The 22,919-nt window shown below is 32.2% G+C and overlaps 1 protein-coding gene across 1 annotated transcript; it reads left to right on the top strand.

Moving 5' to 3' along the window:
• The first annotated feature begins 908 nt into the window (after positions 1 to 908).
• On the top strand, positions 909 to 17,696 carry LOC148314004 (death-associated protein kinase 1-like). The gene is made up of 20 exons (XM_088266200.1): positions 909 to 1,271; positions 2,424 to 2,566; positions 4,187 to 4,346; positions 4,505 to 4,656; positions 4,883 to 4,999; positions 5,420 to 5,601; positions 5,681 to 5,808; positions 5,887 to 6,301; positions 6,456 to 6,604; positions 7,062 to 7,151; positions 8,723 to 8,806; positions 8,934 to 9,125; positions 9,877 to 10,074; positions 10,270 to 10,452; positions 10,622 to 10,864; positions 11,264 to 11,483; positions 12,025 to 12,171; positions 12,248 to 12,337; positions 12,885 to 13,108; positions 14,181 to 17,696. The coding sequence occupies exons 1-19, from the start codon at positions 1,242 to 1,244 to the stop codon at positions 13,097 to 13,099; spliced, it is 3,138 nt and encodes a 1,045-aa protein (XP_088122326.1). The 5' UTR covers positions 909 to 1,241; the 3' UTR covers positions 13,100 to 13,108; positions 14,181 to 17,696.
• Positions 17,697 to 22,919: the final 5,223 nt, after the last annotated feature.

Raw genomic sequence — 22,919 nt, 5'->3', positions numbered from 1 at the left:
AAGTTTATTTGATTTTAATATTATTTTCAAATTCTTTCCAATATTAGTAACATAAATTAAATTAACCCAAATTTATTCTCTAAACCGAAAATCACATAAACTTTATAAAGCACATTTTTTTACCATCTATTCGACTGTCTAGTACGCATGAAGAAAACAGTAATAAAATGTAGTGCGGTGAAATTTAGAGGTTTAAAAATAATCTTTGTTATTTCGTTATTTGCATCCGTCCCAAGCCTGTATTTATTATTTATAAAATATCATTAGAATACATGCAATTCCTCAGACGAATCTGTGGCAAAATAATATATGATAGATGTTCGAATGGTGAAATAAGGAAAAAATGCAAAGCTGACAATTATCAATAAAATTAAGAAAGGTGTTGTTGAGATATTTTGGACACGTGGAACGAATGCGTGAGGAAAGAATGATAAAACGAATTTATGATCGAATGTAGTTGGAAAAGGAAGCAGAGGAAGACCGAGAAACACTTGTTAGATCAGGTATGTCAAATACTTGAAAGCGGTCTGGTCAGAAGTATGATGAGATGCATGCATGTAGGGAAGAGGCGAAAAATGTTAGAAAAAACTGAGTGGTGCGGCGTTCTATTCTCTTTGCCTACCCCTGCGGAAAGCGGCGTGATAGTTAGTTAATTAGTTAGTTTATAAAATAGCATATGTTTTGAAACATGTATTATCAGCATTTTTAAATTGGTTTACTGATAATACACATAGCGTACGCTACTTTGCCAAATAGGTATAATTACGGTTTGTAGGTTGTATTTAATTTGGAAGGTTTTCTTTTTCAAGGTGAAACCGTCCACCCCAATCCCCATCCATCTCGACGTAACGAATATTTGAGTGGTAGGAGGAGCTTTCACTTGGAGTTTGCGCGGAAAACACCAAGAATTCAGGGTAAAGTCGAGAGTACTTACATTCGTTCGAATAAGATTTTGATTCGTGATTATGGGAACGTATTGGAATTTGGTAAAGGGAAGGAAGACGAAAATACTACGAGATATAGAGTTTCAAAAAATGTATTACAATTTAAACGGTGAATTAACAAGGTCAAATGACAAGTGTTATTGATTATCAGACAGACGACGTTTCCATTATTTAGCTTTTCCATAATACCTACCGTTTGATAACACGAGTGACAGATAACCGATTGTCTTTCGCTTCGATTTTCCGCGTGTGTTTTTCCAGTAATAGATTCGATAACTATGTGAACATTACCAACACATGGAAGATTTGAATCGCAAGAATAATAATGTTGGTTTTAATTTGTTGTTTTATGTAAATAGTTTATAAATTTGGAAATGTGACATAAAAGTAAAAGAAAAAAATGATTTCTACTGTTATCATATTTGAGCATACAGCATACCTATTGGCCGGATAAAGATGATGTTTGTTTATTTTGGTTGCCAAAATACAAAATATAAAAAAATGGTATCAGTGAAATAAATGTGAAATTCCAAATTTTTATCAATTAAAAATGTTTTGACATAAAAAAAACTAAAAATAATATATTGAAATCGTCGCATTATATTTTTATTTTAAAATATAATATATAAGTTGCAAATATGTCTATTAAGGTAGGTACTTTTTTTAATGTTGACAATTTTATAATTAAAAAAAATTGTTAAAAATAAGAATAAATAATATTTATACTGTAATAATTATAAAATAATTGTTACAATTTATATTATTTATGAGGATGCGCGTGGCAATGAGGATAGCCTGGAACGACTAGTTGTGATCGGTAGCCTGGAGGGAAAGAGAGGGAGAGGAAGATCCCCACAGGATGGACCGATCAAATTAAGGCAGCAGCAGGCACCTCAGTGGTTGGAGTGCTACGTGCAGCGCAGTCAAGGGATAACTGGAGAAGAGTCATTGCTTCTGCAAGGGTCACAACCCTCAGCAATGAGGAATAAGACGGAGAAGAAGATATTATTTATTTGTATTTAATTTTTTTTTCTTATTTTCAACATTAAAAAAGTTTATCAAGAAGTACCTGCCTACCTAAATATACATATTTGCTCATATTTTAAAATAAAGTTAAAGTGATATTTTTTAAAGAAATTATTTTGTGTTTTTCGACGTCAACAAAATTTGGTTTATTTGAAAACTGAATTTGCAAATTCACATTTATTTCACCGGTACAATTATTTTAAATGATAAATGTTTTTCAATTTTTTTTTAAAGGATGATGTTTTTATAATTATATATTATTCAGAAGTAAATGTAAATAACAGCTTTGTAGTGTAGTAGAGCGGGAAGCATATTCACTTATCTCCATACAGTATCGGGTTTGATTCCCGATTGGATCAACAAAAGTTAAGTTGCTTAAGGATTTGAAAAGAAAGAAGAATAAAACTTGTTTCCCAATTCTTTATAACCGAATTATTTTTTATGATGGCGCAGACAGAAGACATGTCCGGGGAAGCAGCGCTGGTGGTGGCGGCTCGCGGAGGCCAGGCGGCTGTGCTGAAGCAACTCTTGGCACCCTCTTCTCATGCCACTCCACCCGTCTCCCACCAAACTGCCGCACTATATGCTGCAGCTAGGTCAGTATACTTTACTTACTCATTTCAAGATCTGTTTTGTACCCAAGTTTGGGTATAGGATTTGGGTTTAGGTTTCAGTGTAGGTATTCTTCTTCTTTTTCTAATCCTTATCTGCACCCCAATGGTGCATAGGGCACTGTATCATATAAACGCTGTGTTATCTTGATCGTTAACTCATGAAGGAGAGGTGATCAGCCCTGCACTTCAGGTACCAGTCCAGGGTAATATTGAATAAATATTATAGTGAAAAAATCAGTTATATTTATTTGACCCCCCCCTGGGAATAAAACCCGGGACCTTCAGAACGGTAGCCAAGCGTGCTGACCATTACACTATGGAGGCGGACTATCAGTAAAGGTATAGTGTACAAATAAATCTTGCCCTGAACGTAGCCATTCATGCTATTCTCCTTTTCCTCTCATATGGTACTTACTTTTCATCCTCCATTTTCTTTCCCATTTATCATTCGTATCCTTCACACGGATCATGTGCATCCCACCAAGCATCTTCCACTTTTATATCCATGAATCTGGAGTACAAGACTGATCGCCCTTCATTGTTGAGGTATTTTTTTTACGAAAATGGCGCTATATAAGTTATCCAAATTTATTATTTATTATTATTATTATATAATTACAATTGAATTGTATCAAATTGTTACAATTCCTTAAGCACTACTTTACTGCTTGTTTGCTTCTTGTTCTTAGAGCCAGAAGAAGGAGAACATCATTCATTATTTGACTTTACTTTTGTCAGCGTTTTGTATAATGGCTTCGAAATATAATGTGGATTATAAATAAGCTTTCTACATAGTTTGAAAGGAATAAACGGCAAGGTTACAACATTTAAGGCTTGTTCACAGGATAGAAGGTTCTGAAATAGCACCAGTATACCATGATCAATTTAAATTAAAGATTCTTTAATTTATTTTCCTAGCATTTGGTGGGGATCAAACTCATGATGTTAGTTTTGTAGTGATGTTCCAATTATACCATAGGCACCTGTCTCACTACACCGTATGGATATGCTTATTTAACTTTTTAAAATTAAGTTTTACTTAGTAAATACCACTATTTCTTAATATCTACTGTGACACGTGTTTCGATGCATTCCGCATCATTTTCGAACACTGTATGTGAAGCTAATTCTTAATTTTAGAGTTAGGTCCTTGGAACTTTGAAGGTTGAAGGGGGTAGGAGCTGTTTCTTATTTTTTTCAACCTTCAAAGTCCCAAGGACCCGCCTCTAAAATTTAGAATTAGCTTCACATACGGTGTTTGAAAATGATGCGGAATGCATCGAAACATAATATGTTTCGACATATTATGTCACAGAAGATTTTAAGAAACAGTGGTTTTTACTAAGTAAAACTTAAATTCAAAATGGTTAGATTTTACCACAAAGTGACTGCCGAATCAATTAATGGAATATTTAAAATTAGTAATAATAATAATGAGTACAATTTAACAAAGCAGCAGGACATTATATTACCTTATTATTTATGTTCTAGTTTTAAATACATCTTCATTAAAAATTGTTATTGCCCAATGAATTTATAAAATGGTATATGTTTATACATATACGTGTATGTGGAAAAGTTAATTAAAGTAATTTTTTTTAGAGCCGGTCAACTAGAAGCTGTGAAATTTTTAATAGATTATGGTGTAAATGTGGATGCTGGTATACCGGAACCTCCAATAATCGCTGCTTTATCAGGAGGACATTCGGATGTAGCCATGCTTTTAATACATCACGGTGCTGATTGTGACATAAAAGACTCGGTAAAAATTATTTCTTCAATTACTTGAGAGTATTTGAATAAAATATCATTGACCAAGAAACCAACTTACCTGACTTTTATTTGTCGGAAAACATTATTTTCATTAATAATAATATAAAATCAAAACTTTTAGAAAGTAATTTTATAAATATTTTATAGAGGGGAAATAGTTGCTTACACCTTGCTTGCGCCGCTGGTCTATATGATGTAGTAAGGTGTTTGTGTGCTATGGGTTGTACACAAGGACATAATCTTCGGGGCCAATATCCACTTCATATCGCTGCTAGGAATGGATTCATTCATATTGTGCGGTATGTACAGTTTTTGAATAATAACCTTTTGGCTTTTGGCTATTTAAAAAAAAAAACACCTCAACAGATTGATGTGTTTAATGAAATTCCAACTGTTTTTTATACTTATGTATTGAGATTTTTAAACTTATTCAATGTTTTTGTCTTTTGAGATGTGTGTGATTTGAATTTGGATAGAAGGATTTGAATATTCATAAAGTAAAAATTTGTTTGTAATTTTTTTTAGATTACTTTGTTTCTATGGATGTAAAATTGACCAGCGAAATGGTGATGGGATTCGAGCAGATATAACAGCTCTAAAGTACGGCCACAATAATATTGCAGAGCTTTTAGATAAATTGAGGTACAATTATATAACAATATTAAAATAAAGAAATTGATTGTAGTCAAACCTTGAATTTAATCCCTTGAGGGCTATATGTATGTAAGTTATATGTATTAGATGTCGCAAGAGAAATTAATAATCTTTTGATATATAGTAAGAGAAATATGGAAGTCAAAGCTTTCACAGGGTTTAGAATGGTGAATGTTACTTAATGTATAAAGTGATTACGTAAGTCAACTAATACCAGGTTATAAACCCCGTGAATGCCCATACATTTATACATATATCCCTTTGTATCAAAAATTACATTTTCCTGTTGAGACACATTATATAACCTGAACAATATGTATGTTTAATTTTAGTAGGATAGTTTTATTGCTGAAATGTATTTACTTTGGATGTTTAGTTATTACATTATAAGTTTTTGATTGTACCAAGGGTGGGTGGATGGAGCGCAGGGGGTCTACGCAGTCAACTGGGGAGCGGGAGGCGCCCCCTCGTACGTCTACAAGTGAGGCTCTTAGGACACAGTGGCAGCGGCAAGTCTGCACTGGCTGCTTCGCTCAATGCTGGGCTCTTGCATGCTTTATTGCGAAGATCAACCTCACTCACTACTAGATGTAAGATCATTTGTATTTATTCGCTAGTTCAAAGCAAAGCCATGTATTCTAATCAAATAAATGATGATTTAATTTGCAGCACGACCATCATCTCCCAGTCAGTCTTCTCATATTGAAATGGATGTAACTCCTAGGCATAATTCGTTGAGTTTTGATTATTGTACGACTCCAAACTATATTCCTACAAAGGGTATTCAAGTGCATCAGGTAAGTGAAATATAATTTTCATTGAAAGCTCAGTAGGTTTAATATAAAAGTCAATAAAACTATTCCTATTTTTTTTAGATGGATTTAAATAATGTAGGCGATATAACGGTTTGGGATTTTTGTGGTCAAGAAGCATATTTTCAAATTTATCACCACTTTCTCAGTGATGTTTCTATTCCACAACCTGCGACTGTATTTCCATACTCCGTAAAAAGGAGAAATTTCAATTCCAACGAGTTAGCCAAATATACTGCCGCTAATGATAATGTCATAACAAATATAGGAAAGTCCCAGATGGAAACCAACATTGACAATTATTTGTGTTATAAAAGTAACAGCTTTTCATCTGTAAACTGTGCCTTGAGTAGGTACTCGCATCTTGCTGTGTATGCGATAATGTTCAATTTAGAAAAGCCATACTATATTCAACTGCAGCAGTGTACATTTTGGTTGAATTTTATTATTTCAAAGCAGTCACCCTGTAATACACCAGGTAAGTACCTTAATTAATATTTAAAGAGAAACTGGTAGTCTAATATCGCGGTAATAGTTGTATACTAACACAACTCATATTTGATTAACCTTTAATACTAGTTATGTGTATTGGTAGGTAAATAAAGGTACCTGATTAGATTGTTTTATTTTAGGCGGTTTAGGAAATGTCATATTAATTGGAAGTCACGCTGATCTCAGAACACATAAAACAGCGCAGGGAGAGTATATTTATCCCGCTGGAGAAAATTTGCTACAGGAAATCCAACAAAATTTCTCTTCGTTTTTCAAAATTCACACACAGGTTGTATTTATTTATTCTTTCGTTATTATAAAGTATATTTAATTTAGGGTAGTCCTAATTAATATTTTTACATCAAACCTGATGTCAATGTGTAATTTTTAATAAAATAAACTAAAGTTTCATTGTTAGCAAGTAGGATAATTTAATTAGATACTGTATTTAAATGGGAGTAAATATCAGAAAAAATAGTAATACATAGATGTTAAAATCATAAAATAAAAAAAATTATGCTATTGAAGTGATATTTTAAATTCTTAATTATTTAATTCTTAACTTTAATAGATTTATGTGTTATAAAATGTACTAAACTACAAGTATTTATAGATTCATGCAGATATTATGTACAGAAGCGATATTAGTGGTATATTTCTACAACATGATTAGTTAATACATACTTCAATGTTTTTTTCTATTTTTTGCATGGTAGCAAGTAATTATTTTAGATTACAAATTGCAGGTACTTGCCCTGGATTGTAACGCTTCCACGTCAGTAGGACTGCGGAGCTTTAAATCCTATTTAGCATCTGTAAAAAAATCTATAACTCAGGTTAGGATATTTTATAGATCTAGTTTAAGAATTTTATATTTACTTTTACTCCCACATGTATACCTTGAGTATTTTTTCATATCCAAAATGAATGGAGCTTTTGCCTAATCTCTTAGTGAGAAGAAAAGTAGAGGGATAAAAATTGGTGCGATAGGCATCTAAAATTATATTCAAAGTATTTGTAATTTTTTTTCATATCTTACAAAATAACTTTGTAACAGAATAGCTATAAATATTATTATAACGTTACTTTAATATTGACTAGTAGCTCCTTCTTCAAGATTAGTTAATATGAAAACTATATGCATAGCAAAATTTCTAATATTTGCCATTTTTGTTGTTGTTATGTAAATAGCTTTTAGTATTAATTGTCTTGAGAAAGAAGTTGTGTACTTTGGAAGCGGACGACAATTTAAGTTATATTTAAAGTGATAAGATATATATATAAGATGTTTGGTGATTTTATGACAAAGTTATTTTGTAAGTCATAAAATGAAAAATCAAAAAGTTAGTTTTTCAAGTCTGGATTATGTGTTTGTTCAACATTACTAATTAATATTTTATATAAACCATGAATTAATGTTTTATATCCTATATTGTATTAATTATTAACAAACATAAGTTATGCAAAGTTAGAAAAATTTAAACAAAATTTATGATTTTTGGGCAAAATTATTTTTTAAAATTAATTATACACACTTATACATGTCGCCAGCGTTGGGGGGACCTAACAAGGTACACAAAGAAGAAGATATATGTACATAGTACATATTTTTTATTAGTTGTGTTTTTTTATCCTCGTTTAATGTTCAATCATATTAATTTAATAGTCTTTTAGATAATGATATTTACTTGTAATATTGCAATAATGCCTGAAGATGCCTGACAACAGGGAAAACCCTGATTGGTTAGATAAACAAGTAAATGTGTTCCAAGTAGTTTTAATTCTTTGTCATGTTGTGATCAAATGAGCGAGTCAGAATTTCAAGTTTACGTCCACTCTGAAGAAATTGATTATTCAGGCTAACGAAAATATAATGAAATTGAAATATTAGTTTTTATAATAAGAACGCAAATTACTCATAAAAAATATATTTGTGCAATAATATTTCAAAGATATCCTTGCAATTGAATATCATCTAGAAATGTCAACAAAATACATTAGTTTTCTTAAACAACAAAAAAATACTGGACAGTAAAAAATCAATACCTGGCAGAAATCAATACATATTGGGTATCTGGGGGGTGAGAAAGGATTTTTCGAAATGATTTCAGCTGTCAGCTTTGTATTTTGTTTGCCGTATTTTATCAAATATTACATTGATTTTGTTAATATAGAATTTTAAACAAAATATTAATATGAATAAAATCGGATATCTGCTCAAAAATTACCAGATTCTGAAATTTTCATGCTTTACATGTCATTGCTGAGAGTTTTTTTAAATATCAAAGATTAGTCTATTCTTATGTTCACCGTTTGAATGATTTGCCATACATTTATTTGCTTTTGAAATTTTAAGGCCGAATCTATTTTTGTTTGCAATGCACAATTTTTTTTTCATTATGCGCAGGGCACAGATTTTATTGGAAAGCAGAGAACTACAGTATTTGGAAGTGAATATGATCTGATACATGGGTCTCCGGTTCGCCTGCAGTTAAGTTTAAAAACATCAAATTATATTTTGAAAATATTATTTCATTTGTATAATATTTATAATGTTTCATTATAAGAGCATATGAAAAATAATTTATTTTGGTATCTCATATAAATTTTTATTGTAGGTTTCGCTAGGTAATTGGAATGGGTTTTTGGAATCAACTTTATCTTGGATTATCGGCATTCGGAAAACGATGGAGTCCTTTCCTGTAATGGATCGTAGAGCATTTATGGAAAATGTACGCTGCCATGTCAATTTATTGGCGAGTGATGATCATATAATTGATGTTATTCACCATCTCCACGTTTTGGGAGAGGTTTGTGATAAATATTTATTTTTAACCAAGCCTTAAAATATAAAATTATATTTAAAATGTAGATTGAGACTTAAATAATAATATTCTGCACTATTCAACCATTATCAACCCAGACTGATACCTTAACATACTAAGGACAGGAAAGGACTGTTCGGTCGATTGTTGCTTAAAGATGGCAAGGGTATTTTTACCTTCTGTGCTGGCCTCATTTCAAAGGCAGAAAAGTAGGAATTATCCAATGTTTTTATATACCAATCTCTTTATTAAGGTCTTAACTATATATACATAATTATTGAATCCCATCGCCAGCGGTCCGTAGGCGTAAAAAATACTCATCCGAAATGTTTTAAGGGCGGGACTGATCACCTTGCCTTTATGAAATTAACAATCATACACTGAAATGGGTTAAGAGACCTAAATAAATAACCATCACTCTTACTGGGTACATAACTCTTTATTTGGTATTTCCGTCAATTGCATGAAGGCAAGGCGATTAGCCCTGCGCTTCTTGTACTAGTCCAGGATGATATCAAGTAAATATTAATACATATTTAGTATTTACTCTAAGATGGACAGACCAAATAAAGGAATTAACCGGATCCTCGCTAAACGCTGCCATCAAGTTGGCCCAGAACCGGGAAGAATGGAGAGGACTTGTGCACCAAGTGCCTGACATTCCAGAAGACCACGACGCTCAGCATTGAGCAAGAAGATGAAGAAAGAAAAAGTATTTACTCTGATATTTTTCTAGATTCTGTGTGTGGGGGATGTTATTGTACTGTGCTGTGGCTGGCTGTGTGGGGTCTTAGGAGCCCTGCTGGGACGTGGGGGCTTGAGAGAAGCCCGCGCTCTGGGAGTGTACACTGCTCATGACTTCCAGGCTCACTTTGGGTACTGTGATGCCTCACAACTGCTCGGACTACTGCAAGAAATGCGCATCTGCACAATGGTAATAAATAACCTTTCTAAATAATTGATCATACATGCTGCCAAAGTATTTTAACCTCAAAGAACATAAAATTATCTATTAAGTTCTATAAATATTGTATCTACAAAGAAATAGCTACAGATTAGTGAGACGGATTGTAGTCATTTGACTTGTTTTTTTTCAGATGATGATATTCTTATATATTTTTCCTTTCAGTGTGATGTTGATGATGAAATAGAATATGAATTTCCATGTTTTAACTTCGTGGAAACACTTGAAGGCTTATGGGATTCTGATGATCCACGATATCAATCTTCCGATTCTTGCTATGGCGGAATGAAGATAAGCCAAGCCAGAGGATTCACGCACCTTCTTGCAACAATTTTTCCGCATATTCAGGTATAAATATGCATTAGGAAAAAAATTCACTATTTTTGAAAATTAAAGTAAAATTTAAATTGTGTTTATTTGAATTATTCAGTTTTTACTATACTAAGGTGTTTCAAACGCAAAAATATTAATATGTTCGTATGAATATACTCTTATGTAGTATGTATATACTCTTTAGGTACAATTACGCGATGAAATTGAATCTTTACGAGTGTCTGACACCATTGGAGATTGGGGCACCGATTGTGACTTGTATCAATGGTGGCATGGATCCAAAATAAGTTGGCTGAACACGGAATGTCTCCTGACCCTGGACGGACCTCCCGGGGTAGAGTTCTTGGACATCCGAGTACGCGGGTCACCAGGATCCTCTCATTTGTGCTTTCTGCATCTGGAGAAAGTGCTGAATTGTATTTATCAGGTAATTCTTCAATTTATCATTTTGAAAAATAAATTTAAAGAAGCAACGTAGAAAAAGATAGGAATTTAATTTAGTATCATTCGAACACAATGAACACTGATTAATCCAGTTTTATCTCGATCGTAAATTACCTGATGGTATAGTAAGAGTTGAATATTTAAATTAATAAAATACCTCTCCTGCTGCAATCCAATATAATCCAAAAATAATGTTTATTTTACTTTTTATTACAAAAACACTATTGGAAATTATGTATACGTACTTCCAACTGCAAATGTAACACGTTCTCTCTTCCATTGTTTTATTGCATGACTGCCTCGTATTTTATAAAATAAGAAAAGCGATAAGTAAATACGACAGCAATCAGAAGCTGAATTATTTTTATTTTTACAATTGTAGGCTATCGGCAGAACTGCTCCGGGACTCAGTTTAGAGTATTCCGTGATGTCTTCTCACCAACTCAGAACTCATTGTGAGGAGCCCTACAGCTGGAGTGGAAGTCACATCATCAGCAAGATGCTACAATACCAGAATGATGAATCTGCCTCCATGAGTGCCATAGTATTGTCTAATCCCAATTCAAACAAAAAGGAAACATTGGAAAATTTAATTTGTTTCGGTAATATATTTGATTATATTAATCTTTATCTGGACCTACAGGGGCAGTCAGATAGTTAGGTGTTTGAATGTTGCCATAGTTCGAAAGATATTTGGAAATTATTCTTATTTTTATTTTTAAATTATCTTTATTTTTATACAAAACTTGTTTGCGAAAAAATTCTAAATTGGAAAGAATATTCTCTCAAATTTCGAAATAAAATTAAAAGAAAGGAGCACAAAAATCATAGATTTTTTAAAAATATCAATAAATGATGTTTTGTTTTTCATTTTTTAAATTTACAAACATTTACATTTTCATTCACTGCTTTTGTTATTTTCTTATCATAATTTACAAATCTCTTTGTAAATACATTTGACCAAATTTTTTTTTTTTAATTTTGATAATTTGAAATCATTTTTGAGTTTTAGTCTCTTCAATTTCTTAGTCTCGCATTAATACCCTTTTTTGTTTTAAGTTATTTCTTAGTAAAAATAACATAGTATTAAAAAATAGTCTCTTTATAAAGAATTCTTGTGAAATTGCCAAAATGTTGTTGCAGATAGTCCAATGATCAATGAAGTCCTGGAGTGGTGTCTGGACATCAGTGTAAGAAATATGAATCCTTGCCTGCTTTCTAGACTATCAGCCATGCTGGATCCTCCGCACCACCTCGGTGCACACTGGTGCATGTTGGCCGTGGCATTAGGTCTTATTATTATCATTTGATTCAATATCAAATTTAGAAATGAGATTAGAAGATATATTTAGCCTGTTTATTACAGGTGTAAGTCAAGATTCAATTGCTGCTTTCGATGCTGAAATGGAGACATGGCATACGCAAAAGCTTTTGATGACTGTCAATTGCAGTATAGGTAAGTACTGTGTTTTTTCTTTGTTACTATGACAATTTTTCAACATGAATGTATTTAATTCATTACGGATTCACTAGGGGATCCGAGAACTAGGCATTTATCAAAATTATATGTCATAATACATTTGGAAAAATGCTTTATTGATATTCAAAGATTACTAATAACGATTGGTTATCTAATTTATTTCCAAACTGTAAAATATGATTGCATGACTTAATAGCGTAAGATTCCATTTCCTTTTGTAGCAGACCTTTGATGCTAAAAAAGAAAATGGAATCAACATGACTGTCGATACCAGCGCTACAAATTTCATATGGTAATATTTACATGCGGGTAAATTATAGTAATTAATTAGGAATTGGTAGGAACTTAGCTACTGCATAAGAATTAAACAATTTATCTATTTATTTTTATTGGATTATTTTCCTTACAATATTGTAGATGTACGATTAACTGTAATAAACCAATATTCAAAACTCCACACTCATTCTCACACGAAACCACCCCACACTGTATGTCTAACAGATAGATACATTTGTATTTCTAGGTATGCTTCTCTCTAAACTCCAGGAACTGGGTCGTACCGACGCGGCAGAGCTGATCATGAGCCTCACTCCACTTTACAGAGTAACTAATTACAGAGACCTGGATTCTATTTCCTCCAAATCAGATGACGAGAATGTGGAAACTTGCGATTTGTCCAAAGAAAGTAACGCTAGTTCCAATACCATTCTTGGCTCTAGAATTCACACAGATGTGTAGATTAAATTGGTAAATTCAGATTATATGAAAAATTATTTATGTATAATTAGTAAATAAAACACAGATTTTTGAGGCTACATATTTTTAAACAGGTATATAGAAGTGGGAGACCACTTGTGAATTGAGAGAGAATGATTACCAAGTCGGTATTAACCGATTGCACTCTTACAGACTATTTTTTTGTTTGATTTAATTTTGTGAAGGGCGAACCACTGTTAACCCATTGCACCACTAATAAAGATGACATAATTTGTTTATGAACTATACTATTTAATTTTGATAATTTTTTTATTACAATAACATTAAGACTAAATTATATACAAAATAAAAATAGTAAAACATAAGAGCATAATTTTGTAATTTCGCAAACTAGATCATTATGGTTCATCCCCAGGTAGTTTTGGAAGAGTGTGTTCAGTTCAGAATTGTGAAAGTTATTGTCAGTTTTAATGTAAAAAAATCACATCAAAGACAAACCGGCGAATCGCCAGCTTTGTGAGTCAGTGACAAATTGACCTTGGCCGGCGATTCGCCCGCAATGGCTTTGTGTTGCAATGGGTTAATGGAAGAATGATATAAGATATATTGTATCTTTGTGTCTGTGTCAGTGGATGACTGATGAATCCGAGTGGTGCCGGAGCTGCTGCGCTTAGTACTGGTGAAATAATGAGATTGGTACAGCAGCAGTCTCTTTTATAAATTCTATTCCTGTACTCCCCACTGTGTGACTGAGAAGTCAATGCAAATAAATCAATTGTGAAACCATTACTAAAGTGCAATGTACTTTTACATGGAGTCAGCAGGGGCCGGTCAATGCTTCTGGGTAATATGCTTTCCGCTCTCAAAAATTACAGGCATATATTATGCAATGTTGTAATCTGGGGTAAATGCTCCTACATATAGTTATTCAAATGTTCATTTCAAAATCAAAAATTCAATTTAAAAATTAAACAATTATTAGAAGAAATATAATATCGAGCAGTACGAGACTCAAAAATCTGAATTTGACTTACTTATGTTGAGTTTTTTGTTGTTGTATGAAATTCTACAGTTATTTTATTCCTATTAATTATTTTTCCAGTATTCATCAGTATCTATTTCCGTAAGTAAATAATGAGTTGTTAATAATATATAAAAATTGTCAGTATTTTTAATGACACATTAAATAGTCAGTTGAAATAAATATTTCATTAATAGATTCGGCAGTCACTTTGTGGTATAATCTATCCATTTTTAATTTAAATTTTACTTGGTTAATACCACAAAAATTTTGTGTTTGGTAATTTATTTGAATTAAAAAAAAACAGTTGGTAATTACATTTTTAAAAACATCATTCTAGCTTACTAGCTATTTTTTTTACTGGCTACTCTATTAAACAGTAGTTACTGCCCATTATGGAATTAGAAAGTAACCAAATAATTAATTGCCTTAAATAAATGCATTATGTCAAAAGCTCAAAATATTTTTATCGTGCTTTAGTTTTAGGAATATATTGTAATATTGTGCGATACATATCAAGTACTTAGTATTCAAAATATTTATATAATAATATATTAAACAATCTTCTTTTGATAACAGCTGTTCCTGCTATGAATTATGAAAAAAAGAGGTAAGAAATGCATATATGTGTATCTATCATTATACGTCCTGATGTTGGTGAATTAAATACATATTATTTTTTAATTAATAAGTTATGATTTATTGAAACCGTAAATGAATACAGATATATTTAAAGTTGAATATAATACAAAATTTTATTAACAAAGTAATACCTATGTAATGTTTTTAGTATGTTCAGAATCACAGAGGATTTTTTTTAGCATTTAAAAAGTGAAAATGTGAGTATAGATGGACAGCATTTAAATACCCCGCGGACCGCGTGTGTGTCGTTGCTTGTATTTCGATCCATTACTCCCAAAAAATGTGATACATAACATAGTAATATAAACAAAACATAACATTTAATAATATATGTATGTTACGAGTAATGCTAGAATATGAAGTAAACCTAGGTTTATCCAGTTTAACTTAGCATTGCCCGATGCTGATGGGTAAACTTTGAAAACTGAGAAAAATACAATTTAATTTGCAGTTTACCTGTGTACGCCTAGGTCCACCCAATGCTGATTGGATAATGTTAGAAAAACGTAGACAATATAAGTACAGACTCAGGGCAAAGGAATATTTAAACATAATATTTGAATTTATGCGTTTTATTATAAAAAAAAGTACCAAACATATTGTATAGTAAATTTAAAAAAATCTAACCTAACCTAACATTACCCGGCCAATGTTGGGTAGACCTAGATATACATGGGTAAACAACAAATTAAAATTTATTTTTGTCAGTTTTAGAACATTACCCAACAGGATTGGGTAATGCTCAGTTAACCCGGATAACCTAGGTTTACTTCGTTTTCTAGCATTTCCCTGTAACATATATCGCTCACTCCTTTCAAGAACGTCATAAATCAAAAATCGCCAATTTCGAGTTGTGCATGTTTTCGGAATGCCCAGAAAATGTACTATATCCCAGCAAAAGTGGCATATTTTTAACTTAATATTTACCCGCTACAGGGCAGAAAGTGTCATTTTTGCATTTTGAAGAGAAGGTATTGTTTAATTATTTTTAAAAATATACTAAATATTTTTCAAATGCAGAAAAAACCTTCAGGTTTTACTTAAAAAGATCTGTTGCACAGTAAAAAGTTCAATAAGTGGCTTGATATTTATTTTTTATACATTGTATTATATTTTTGAACTTTAAAAACGTTCTCCTGAAAAATCAAGTTTTTTGATTTATGACGTTCTTGAAAGGAGTGAGCGATATATAATTAAAATTATTTGATTTTTTTGTCTTCTTTAAGTCAGCAGAGTCTATAAAAGATTAAATCATGATCAGGTTACTAAAAAACAGAAAATGTAGACAGTATGACCAGTTTTCTATGTATTTATTTACCTTTACTCTGTGATTGTGAACATAGCATTTAATATTCATATTTAATAAAAAATATATATATTTTATACAAAATAAGTTTTAGAATACACGAATATGATTTAATGGTATTACATAATATGACGACTTGGTACCTGGCTGGATTTTAGGTTTTATTTGATATAAAGTATTGTTTAACAATTTGTATAGCTAACATTAATATTAGATCAATTAGTCAACATTCGTTGTGCTAGCTGTAGTTGAAATCTAGATATCTATTTAAAATATCTACATGCCTCTCTTTCTAGTGATTTAATGATATTTAACCTTATCGATCTATTATCTATTACCTTTCAGCAAAATTTTAAACAAAAATCAATTTTATAGTAAAATACTTATCTCTACATTAACGTATTTCTTTAAAAAAATCTTATTGGTACAGCCTGGGTTTGAATGCTTCATAAATAAAAATTCTTTTAATAATAATAAATTAATTAAACATCATGTCGCTTCGCTATACTTGTTAATTATGTAAAGGCGTGGCGTAATTGCCAATAATGGACTAATGTCATACGATTCAGGTACCAGGGTGATATTGAATAAATATCGCTTCGTGATTTTTGAACCCCTTAGAAATCAAACCCTGGTCTCTAGCATGGAAGTCAAGTGCATTAACTACTGCACTACAGAGGCGGACAAACATACTGAATACTCTTCATAAAATGGAACAGGAATGTATGACATTACAGTGCAATTTAGGAAATATTTTGTATTTTCGTACAATCTATAGATTGTACTTACTTACTCCTTGAAATATTTGAACCGACAGACACATCTATCGACTGCCAGCTACTTTGCATCTTGCCATGTCAGACTATAACGTATTTAGGACTATTGACAAATTGTTAGTATTGCCACGTCATAGAAACAAGCTTGATGGCCACTTTTGGGAGGGATGCGGAGTATATGGATTAGCCAACTGTATCTTTTTGGTTGGTGAGAGTTGTGAGCATGAATTGCTGTGTCTAACATCTTGTTTCTGGTTTTCTTGCAAAATCAAACCACGCACACTTAAACACCTTGAATTTGTCATGGATACGTATTCTCAAGTTAAGTAAATGGCAGTTTTAAGCCTTAATATTTTACAATCTTAAGGAGAATAGGTATATACAGGCATTGAGTAGGTAATATACTTTCTTGTATATCGTTGGCATGAAGGTTTAATTTACTGTATATTGTACTGTATAAAATTTTACCTTTAATCTGACAAGTCAATATCATAAAAACTTCTTAACACACATTTTCATACTTGATATTTTTTAAGTATTAGATCTTGATATGATTGGTAATTCATAGATAACAATCTTGCTGTTTCTAATATTTTTTCCTTATTCCGTATATCTGTGTTACCCTTTAATAAAGTACATATTTAATCATGATAATATAGAAATATATTTTTTAAAGTCCCAATGTTAGATGTTGTAATCTATAAAGTATTTGCTGTAGCCATTTTTAATGTGTCTAGTTTTATTTTTTTTAAATCTAAATATTATAATATGAATTTTCCAAACTTTTTGTGATTACTATATTAAATAACAAATATGAAGTACAAGAAAGTTACCTAGCTTGCATTTATTTAATATTATAATATTTGCATATTTTATCTGTGATGTAATGTAAAATTGTTTTATTTTATTCGTTGAATAGATGAAAATATAATATTTTCAATAAAATCATTGTTTTTATTCTAAATATTCCCTTCACTGTCCCACATAAAAGACAATACAGAATAAATAATAACACATAATACATATATAAATAGTTTGCAGTATATTAATCCAAATTACAAGGGAGGAGGGTTCATTAAGTGATGTAAAAATATAACCAACTAACCATCACGCCGCTTGCCGCAGGGGTAGGCAGAGAGAATAGAACCCCACACTCTCTGTCTTTGCAAGCATTCTTCGCCTCTTCCACATTCATGCATCTCTTCATGCATACTCATCGATTATTTCAATTCCTGACCCGACCGCTTTCAAGTATTTGACATACCTGATCATGCCAAGTTTTCCCCGGTCTTCCTCCGCTTATTTTTCCAACTACATCCGCGTCATAAATTTGCTTTACCGCTCTTTACTCACTTATTCGTACCACATGTCCAAACCATCTCAACACATGTATGGATAATAATAATTGTATGGATAAAAATATAATCATGGACATATTAAAATTAACAAGAAAAAAATATATATATATATAAAACCATCTTTACAAGCACCTATGTAATTATTTCGTCATATTATCCTCTCGGGTAAACATAAAATAGAAAATACAATAAGAATAAGAATTGATGGTTACATTATTTTATTTTCTCTCTAGAGAGGCGAAAAAACACGAACGAAATTTTAACAACCTATTTTTTTAATTTATTTTATCACATTTATCAGAAAATTGCTTTGCAAGATTTTATGTGCTAAAACTCAAAACGACATTGTCCTGTCACCAATAGTTATGATTCAGTGTCTAAAATGGTTGAATAATAATGCCGTGCAGAGGTATCGATTTTCATTTATTTTTATTTTTAGCTTTAACAATCGATTAATTTTTTTTAAATACGAAGTGACTCCCATTGCATCGGATTTGACATACCTACTCTTCATTTGAATATATTTATAAGATTCGTTCTGAACTTTCTCTTGCAAATGATATTACGTATATTTTCGGATCCAAAATATAAATTATTTCACTAGCAAAATTAGCTTATCAAAATAAACTATTTTAGTATTTTTTTTTGGAATTACCTTACGTCAAAGTCAGTGGTCCCCAACCTTTTTATCTCCGCGGACCGGTCATCATTTGATAATTTTACCACGGCTCGCTCCGAGGGGAAACGAATGTAGATTTTTTATTTATTTAATATAGTTACATTTTAAAAATACAAATTGATACAATTTCTATCCATTTATAAATATGACTATCTTATACTTTTAGTTTCGCTGTGCCTCTTCAAAAAAGAGACTGAGCTCTTGTGCTTGGAGAGGGACTCAAGGTTTATTATTTTATTTTATTAATGGTGTAATAGTCGGTTTTTCATGTAAATGGTTTATATTTTAGATTATTTTGATAGCTTTTGATAGGCCAATAGGTTTTTTACTTCGAAGGTATTGTGTCAGCGATAATCTGGCGTGAAAAAGTTTTATTGGATTATTATTTTTAACAACTAAATAATTATTTATTATTTTTATAGGGTGTGTTCGATTTTTTTTTACGTATTTTTACGTAACGCACGGCCTTGGGGGCCCCAGTACTATTTGATCTATGTATCGGTGCCGGACCGCGGCCTGTGGGTTAGAGACCACCGATCTAAGTGAGTCTGAGTTCTAGCTACGGCTTATGCAACACCGCTTGACTCAAACGAGGCCTCAACTGTTTCAACTCAATTTAATAGCCTTTTTCTGAATGTCTTCTTCTTTTTTTTCTAGATCCTAAGGATCTGTTTGTGCCTCCGCTTGTAGCTCTCACCTTTTTGAAGGTCTGCCTGGGGGTCTGCGTCCTTCAGGGATTCCTTGAAGGGCGATACGTGGAAGTCTATCATCTGACATCCTGAATATGATTTGTAATTTATGTTTATAGTTACTATAATTTAATGCAATTCCTGAGTAAAAAATATAAGTCAAAAACACTTGCGTGTGGCCAACATAATGCATTTGATTTAACATTTAATACATAAATCAATATTACCCTGAACTGTTACCCGAAGCGGACCGCTGATCACATTTGGTTATGGGTTAACGATCAAGATAACACTGCGTTTATGTGATGCCCCTATGCACCAATGGGGTGCGGATAAGGGTTTTAAAAAAGTTTAATCGCTCGTAAAAGTGGAGGCTTAATAAAAAATAATTACAGTCACTGATTTTTTCGTAGATATTTTATTTGCAAATGCATTGGATTGATGAGGGGTTGTTTTGATCAATAAATAAATTTAAAAAATACGTGTTTTCGGCTCTAGTTGACTCAGTCGGATATCAAAGTCGCCACCATTGTGAAACCACGTCCTAACCACTAAAGATATTTAATTGTAGAAATTATATCTGTATGAAGTAATGTTTTCACATTAGCAAAATCAAGATGTAACAAAATATGGTCCTTTAAAAAAATACGGAAAAGGATATTAAGAGAAGAGTGAATGCAGGGAATAGAATAAATGGTGCTTTAAACAGAGTGATTGCAAATAAAAATATATCCACGGAATCCAAGCTAGCGGTTCACAACGGCGTGCTGGTTCCGACACTAATGTATGGAAGCGAAACATGGAACTGACAAAGGAAGGACGAAAGCAGAGTGAACGCTGTCGAAATGCGCTCCCTAAAACGAATGTGTGGAAAATCATTGTATGACAGAATTAAAAACGAAGATATAAAAAAGGAATGTAAGGCTGAACAAGGAATAATTGAAAAGATTAGGAAGAGTTCTTTACGGTGGTATGGTTATGTGGAACGATTGGATAACGAGATCATGGCTGAGAAAATATATGTAGCGAATGTGAGCGGGAAAACAGAACGAGGACGACCGAAAAAGACTTGGCACGATCAGATCAATCAGAACCTAAAATCTGGTGTCAAAAGTCTGCGTAATCGGAGGGCATGTATGACTAGATGTATGGATGTGAAGGAGGCGAGGAGTGTATGTCAGGACAGAAGAGTGTGGTGTTCCATCTTTTTTGCCTACCCCTGCGGGGAAACGGCGTGATGGTAGTAGTAGTAGTAGTAGTAAAAAAAATACGCATATTTCGAGGAATAATTAGTACCGATTTTAAATTGGTACTTATCTATTTTTCTTTATTATTTTTGTGGAATAAACTAAATCACATATACATACATTAGTCACCGGAAAGCTAGATGTAAAAGCAACGTAAATTGTTTTATTGTCGGTAATTACTTAATCGTAGGTAATAAAAGTATTTCTCTAATAATAACACAAATTACAGGAATTTACTAAAGCGTTCCTAATTGTCTTTGTTCATTTATCGTACGGTTCAAACCGGACAATAATAAACGCAAATAGAAATTAATTGTTTGGATTTACCCGCATAATTACGTTTTCTTCAGAAGTTATGGTAATTACGGATAATGCAGGGATCTTTCTATTACATATCGCTCACTCCTTTCAAGAACGTCATAAATAAAAAAACTTGATTTTTCAGGAGACCGTTTTTAAAGATTAAAAATATATTACAATGTATTAAAAATAAATATCAAGCCACTTATTGAACTTTTTACTGTGCAAAACACATCTTTTTAGGTAAAATCTGAAGGTTTTTTTTATCGATTTGAAAAATATTTAGTATACTTTAAAAAAAAAAATATATAATATAATATAAAACCCTTATCCGCACCCAAATGGTGCATAGGGCACTGTCATATAAACGCAGTGTTATCTTGATCGTTTATACATGAAGGAAAGGTGATCAGCCTTCTGCTTCAGGTACCAGTCCATGGTAATTTTGAATAAATATTACAGTGAAAAAATCACTAATATTTATTTTACCCCCCTTGGGAATCGAACCCGGAACCTCCAGAACGGTAGCAGAGCGTGCTGACCATTACACTACGGAGGTGGACATAAAAAATAATTAAACAATACCTTTTCTTCAAAATGAAAAAACAACACTTTCTGTCCTGTAGTGGGTAAATATTAAGTTAAAAATATGCCTCTTTTGCTGGGATATAGTACATTTTCTTGGCATCCCGAAAATACGCACAACTGAAAATTGACGATTTTTGATTTATGACGTTCTTGAAAGGAGTGAGCGATATGTTTTTTTGTTTTTGTTTTGAATTACTCGGGAATATGAGAGATCTGACTAAAGGAGTAGAAACGTAAACAGATATATTCAATTTACATATATTCAGTATATTAATATTTATTATAATTCTCCGCCTCCGTAGTGTAATGGTCAGCACGCTCGGCTACCGTTCTGGAGGTCCCAGGTTCGATTTCCAGGGGGGTCAAATAAATATAAGTGATTTTTTCACTTTAATATTTATTCCATATTACCCTGGAGCGTTTATATTAAGCGGAGGGTTGATCACCTTTCCTTCATGTGTTAACGATCAAGATAACACTGCGTTTATATGATGCAGTGCCCTATGCATCATTGGGGTGCGTATAAGGATTTTAAAAAAATGAAATATTAATATTTAAATTTAATGCATATATAAATATCTAAACAGTGAATGCTGGAAATAGAGTGAATAGTGTATTCCAATCCTTTCCCGAATCCAATGGTGCATAGGGCACTGCATCGTATTGACACATTGATATCTTGATCTTTGATTATATGAAGGCAAGGTATCACTCTTGCGCTTCAGGGACCAGTCAAGAGTAATATTAGATAAAAATTAAGGTGTAAAATCACTCATATATATTCTCACCCCCCCTGGGAATCGAACATGGGACCTCCAGCACGGTAGCTAAACATACTGACCATTACCATGAATGAATAGTGAATGCACTGAAATTATTTATAGCAAATAAAAACCTTTCAGCGAAAGTAAAACTGGCAGTACGCAACGGAGTTCTGTTTCCAACTCTTACATGTGGAAGTGACGCATGAGTTGGCAAAAAAGGGTGAAAACAGACTGAATGCTGTCGAAATGCGATCACTTAGACGAATGTGCGGCAAAATGATGTATGATAGATGTTCGAATGGTGAAATAAGGAAAGAATGCAAGGATGAGATAAGCATTGTCGGTAAAATTAATAACGGTGCGTTGTGATGGTTTGGACACGTGTTCGAATGGTGAAATAAGGAAGGAATCCAACGCCGAACTATCTTAGCATCATTAATAAAATTAAGAAAGGTGTGTTGAGTTGGTTTG

Source organism: Brachycentrus maculatus, unplaced genomic scaffold (assembly GCF_059751285.1).
Source record: "Brachycentrus maculatus isolate JH-2025_06_01 unplaced genomic scaffold, ASM5975128v1 h1tg000003l, whole genome shotgun sequence".
NCBI classification, from domain to species: domain Eukaryota; kingdom Metazoa; phylum Arthropoda; class Insecta; order Trichoptera; family Brachycentridae; genus Brachycentrus; species Brachycentrus maculatus.
Note: the sequence above shows the minus strand (reverse complement) of the source record. Positions and strands in the feature narration are given on the sequence as shown.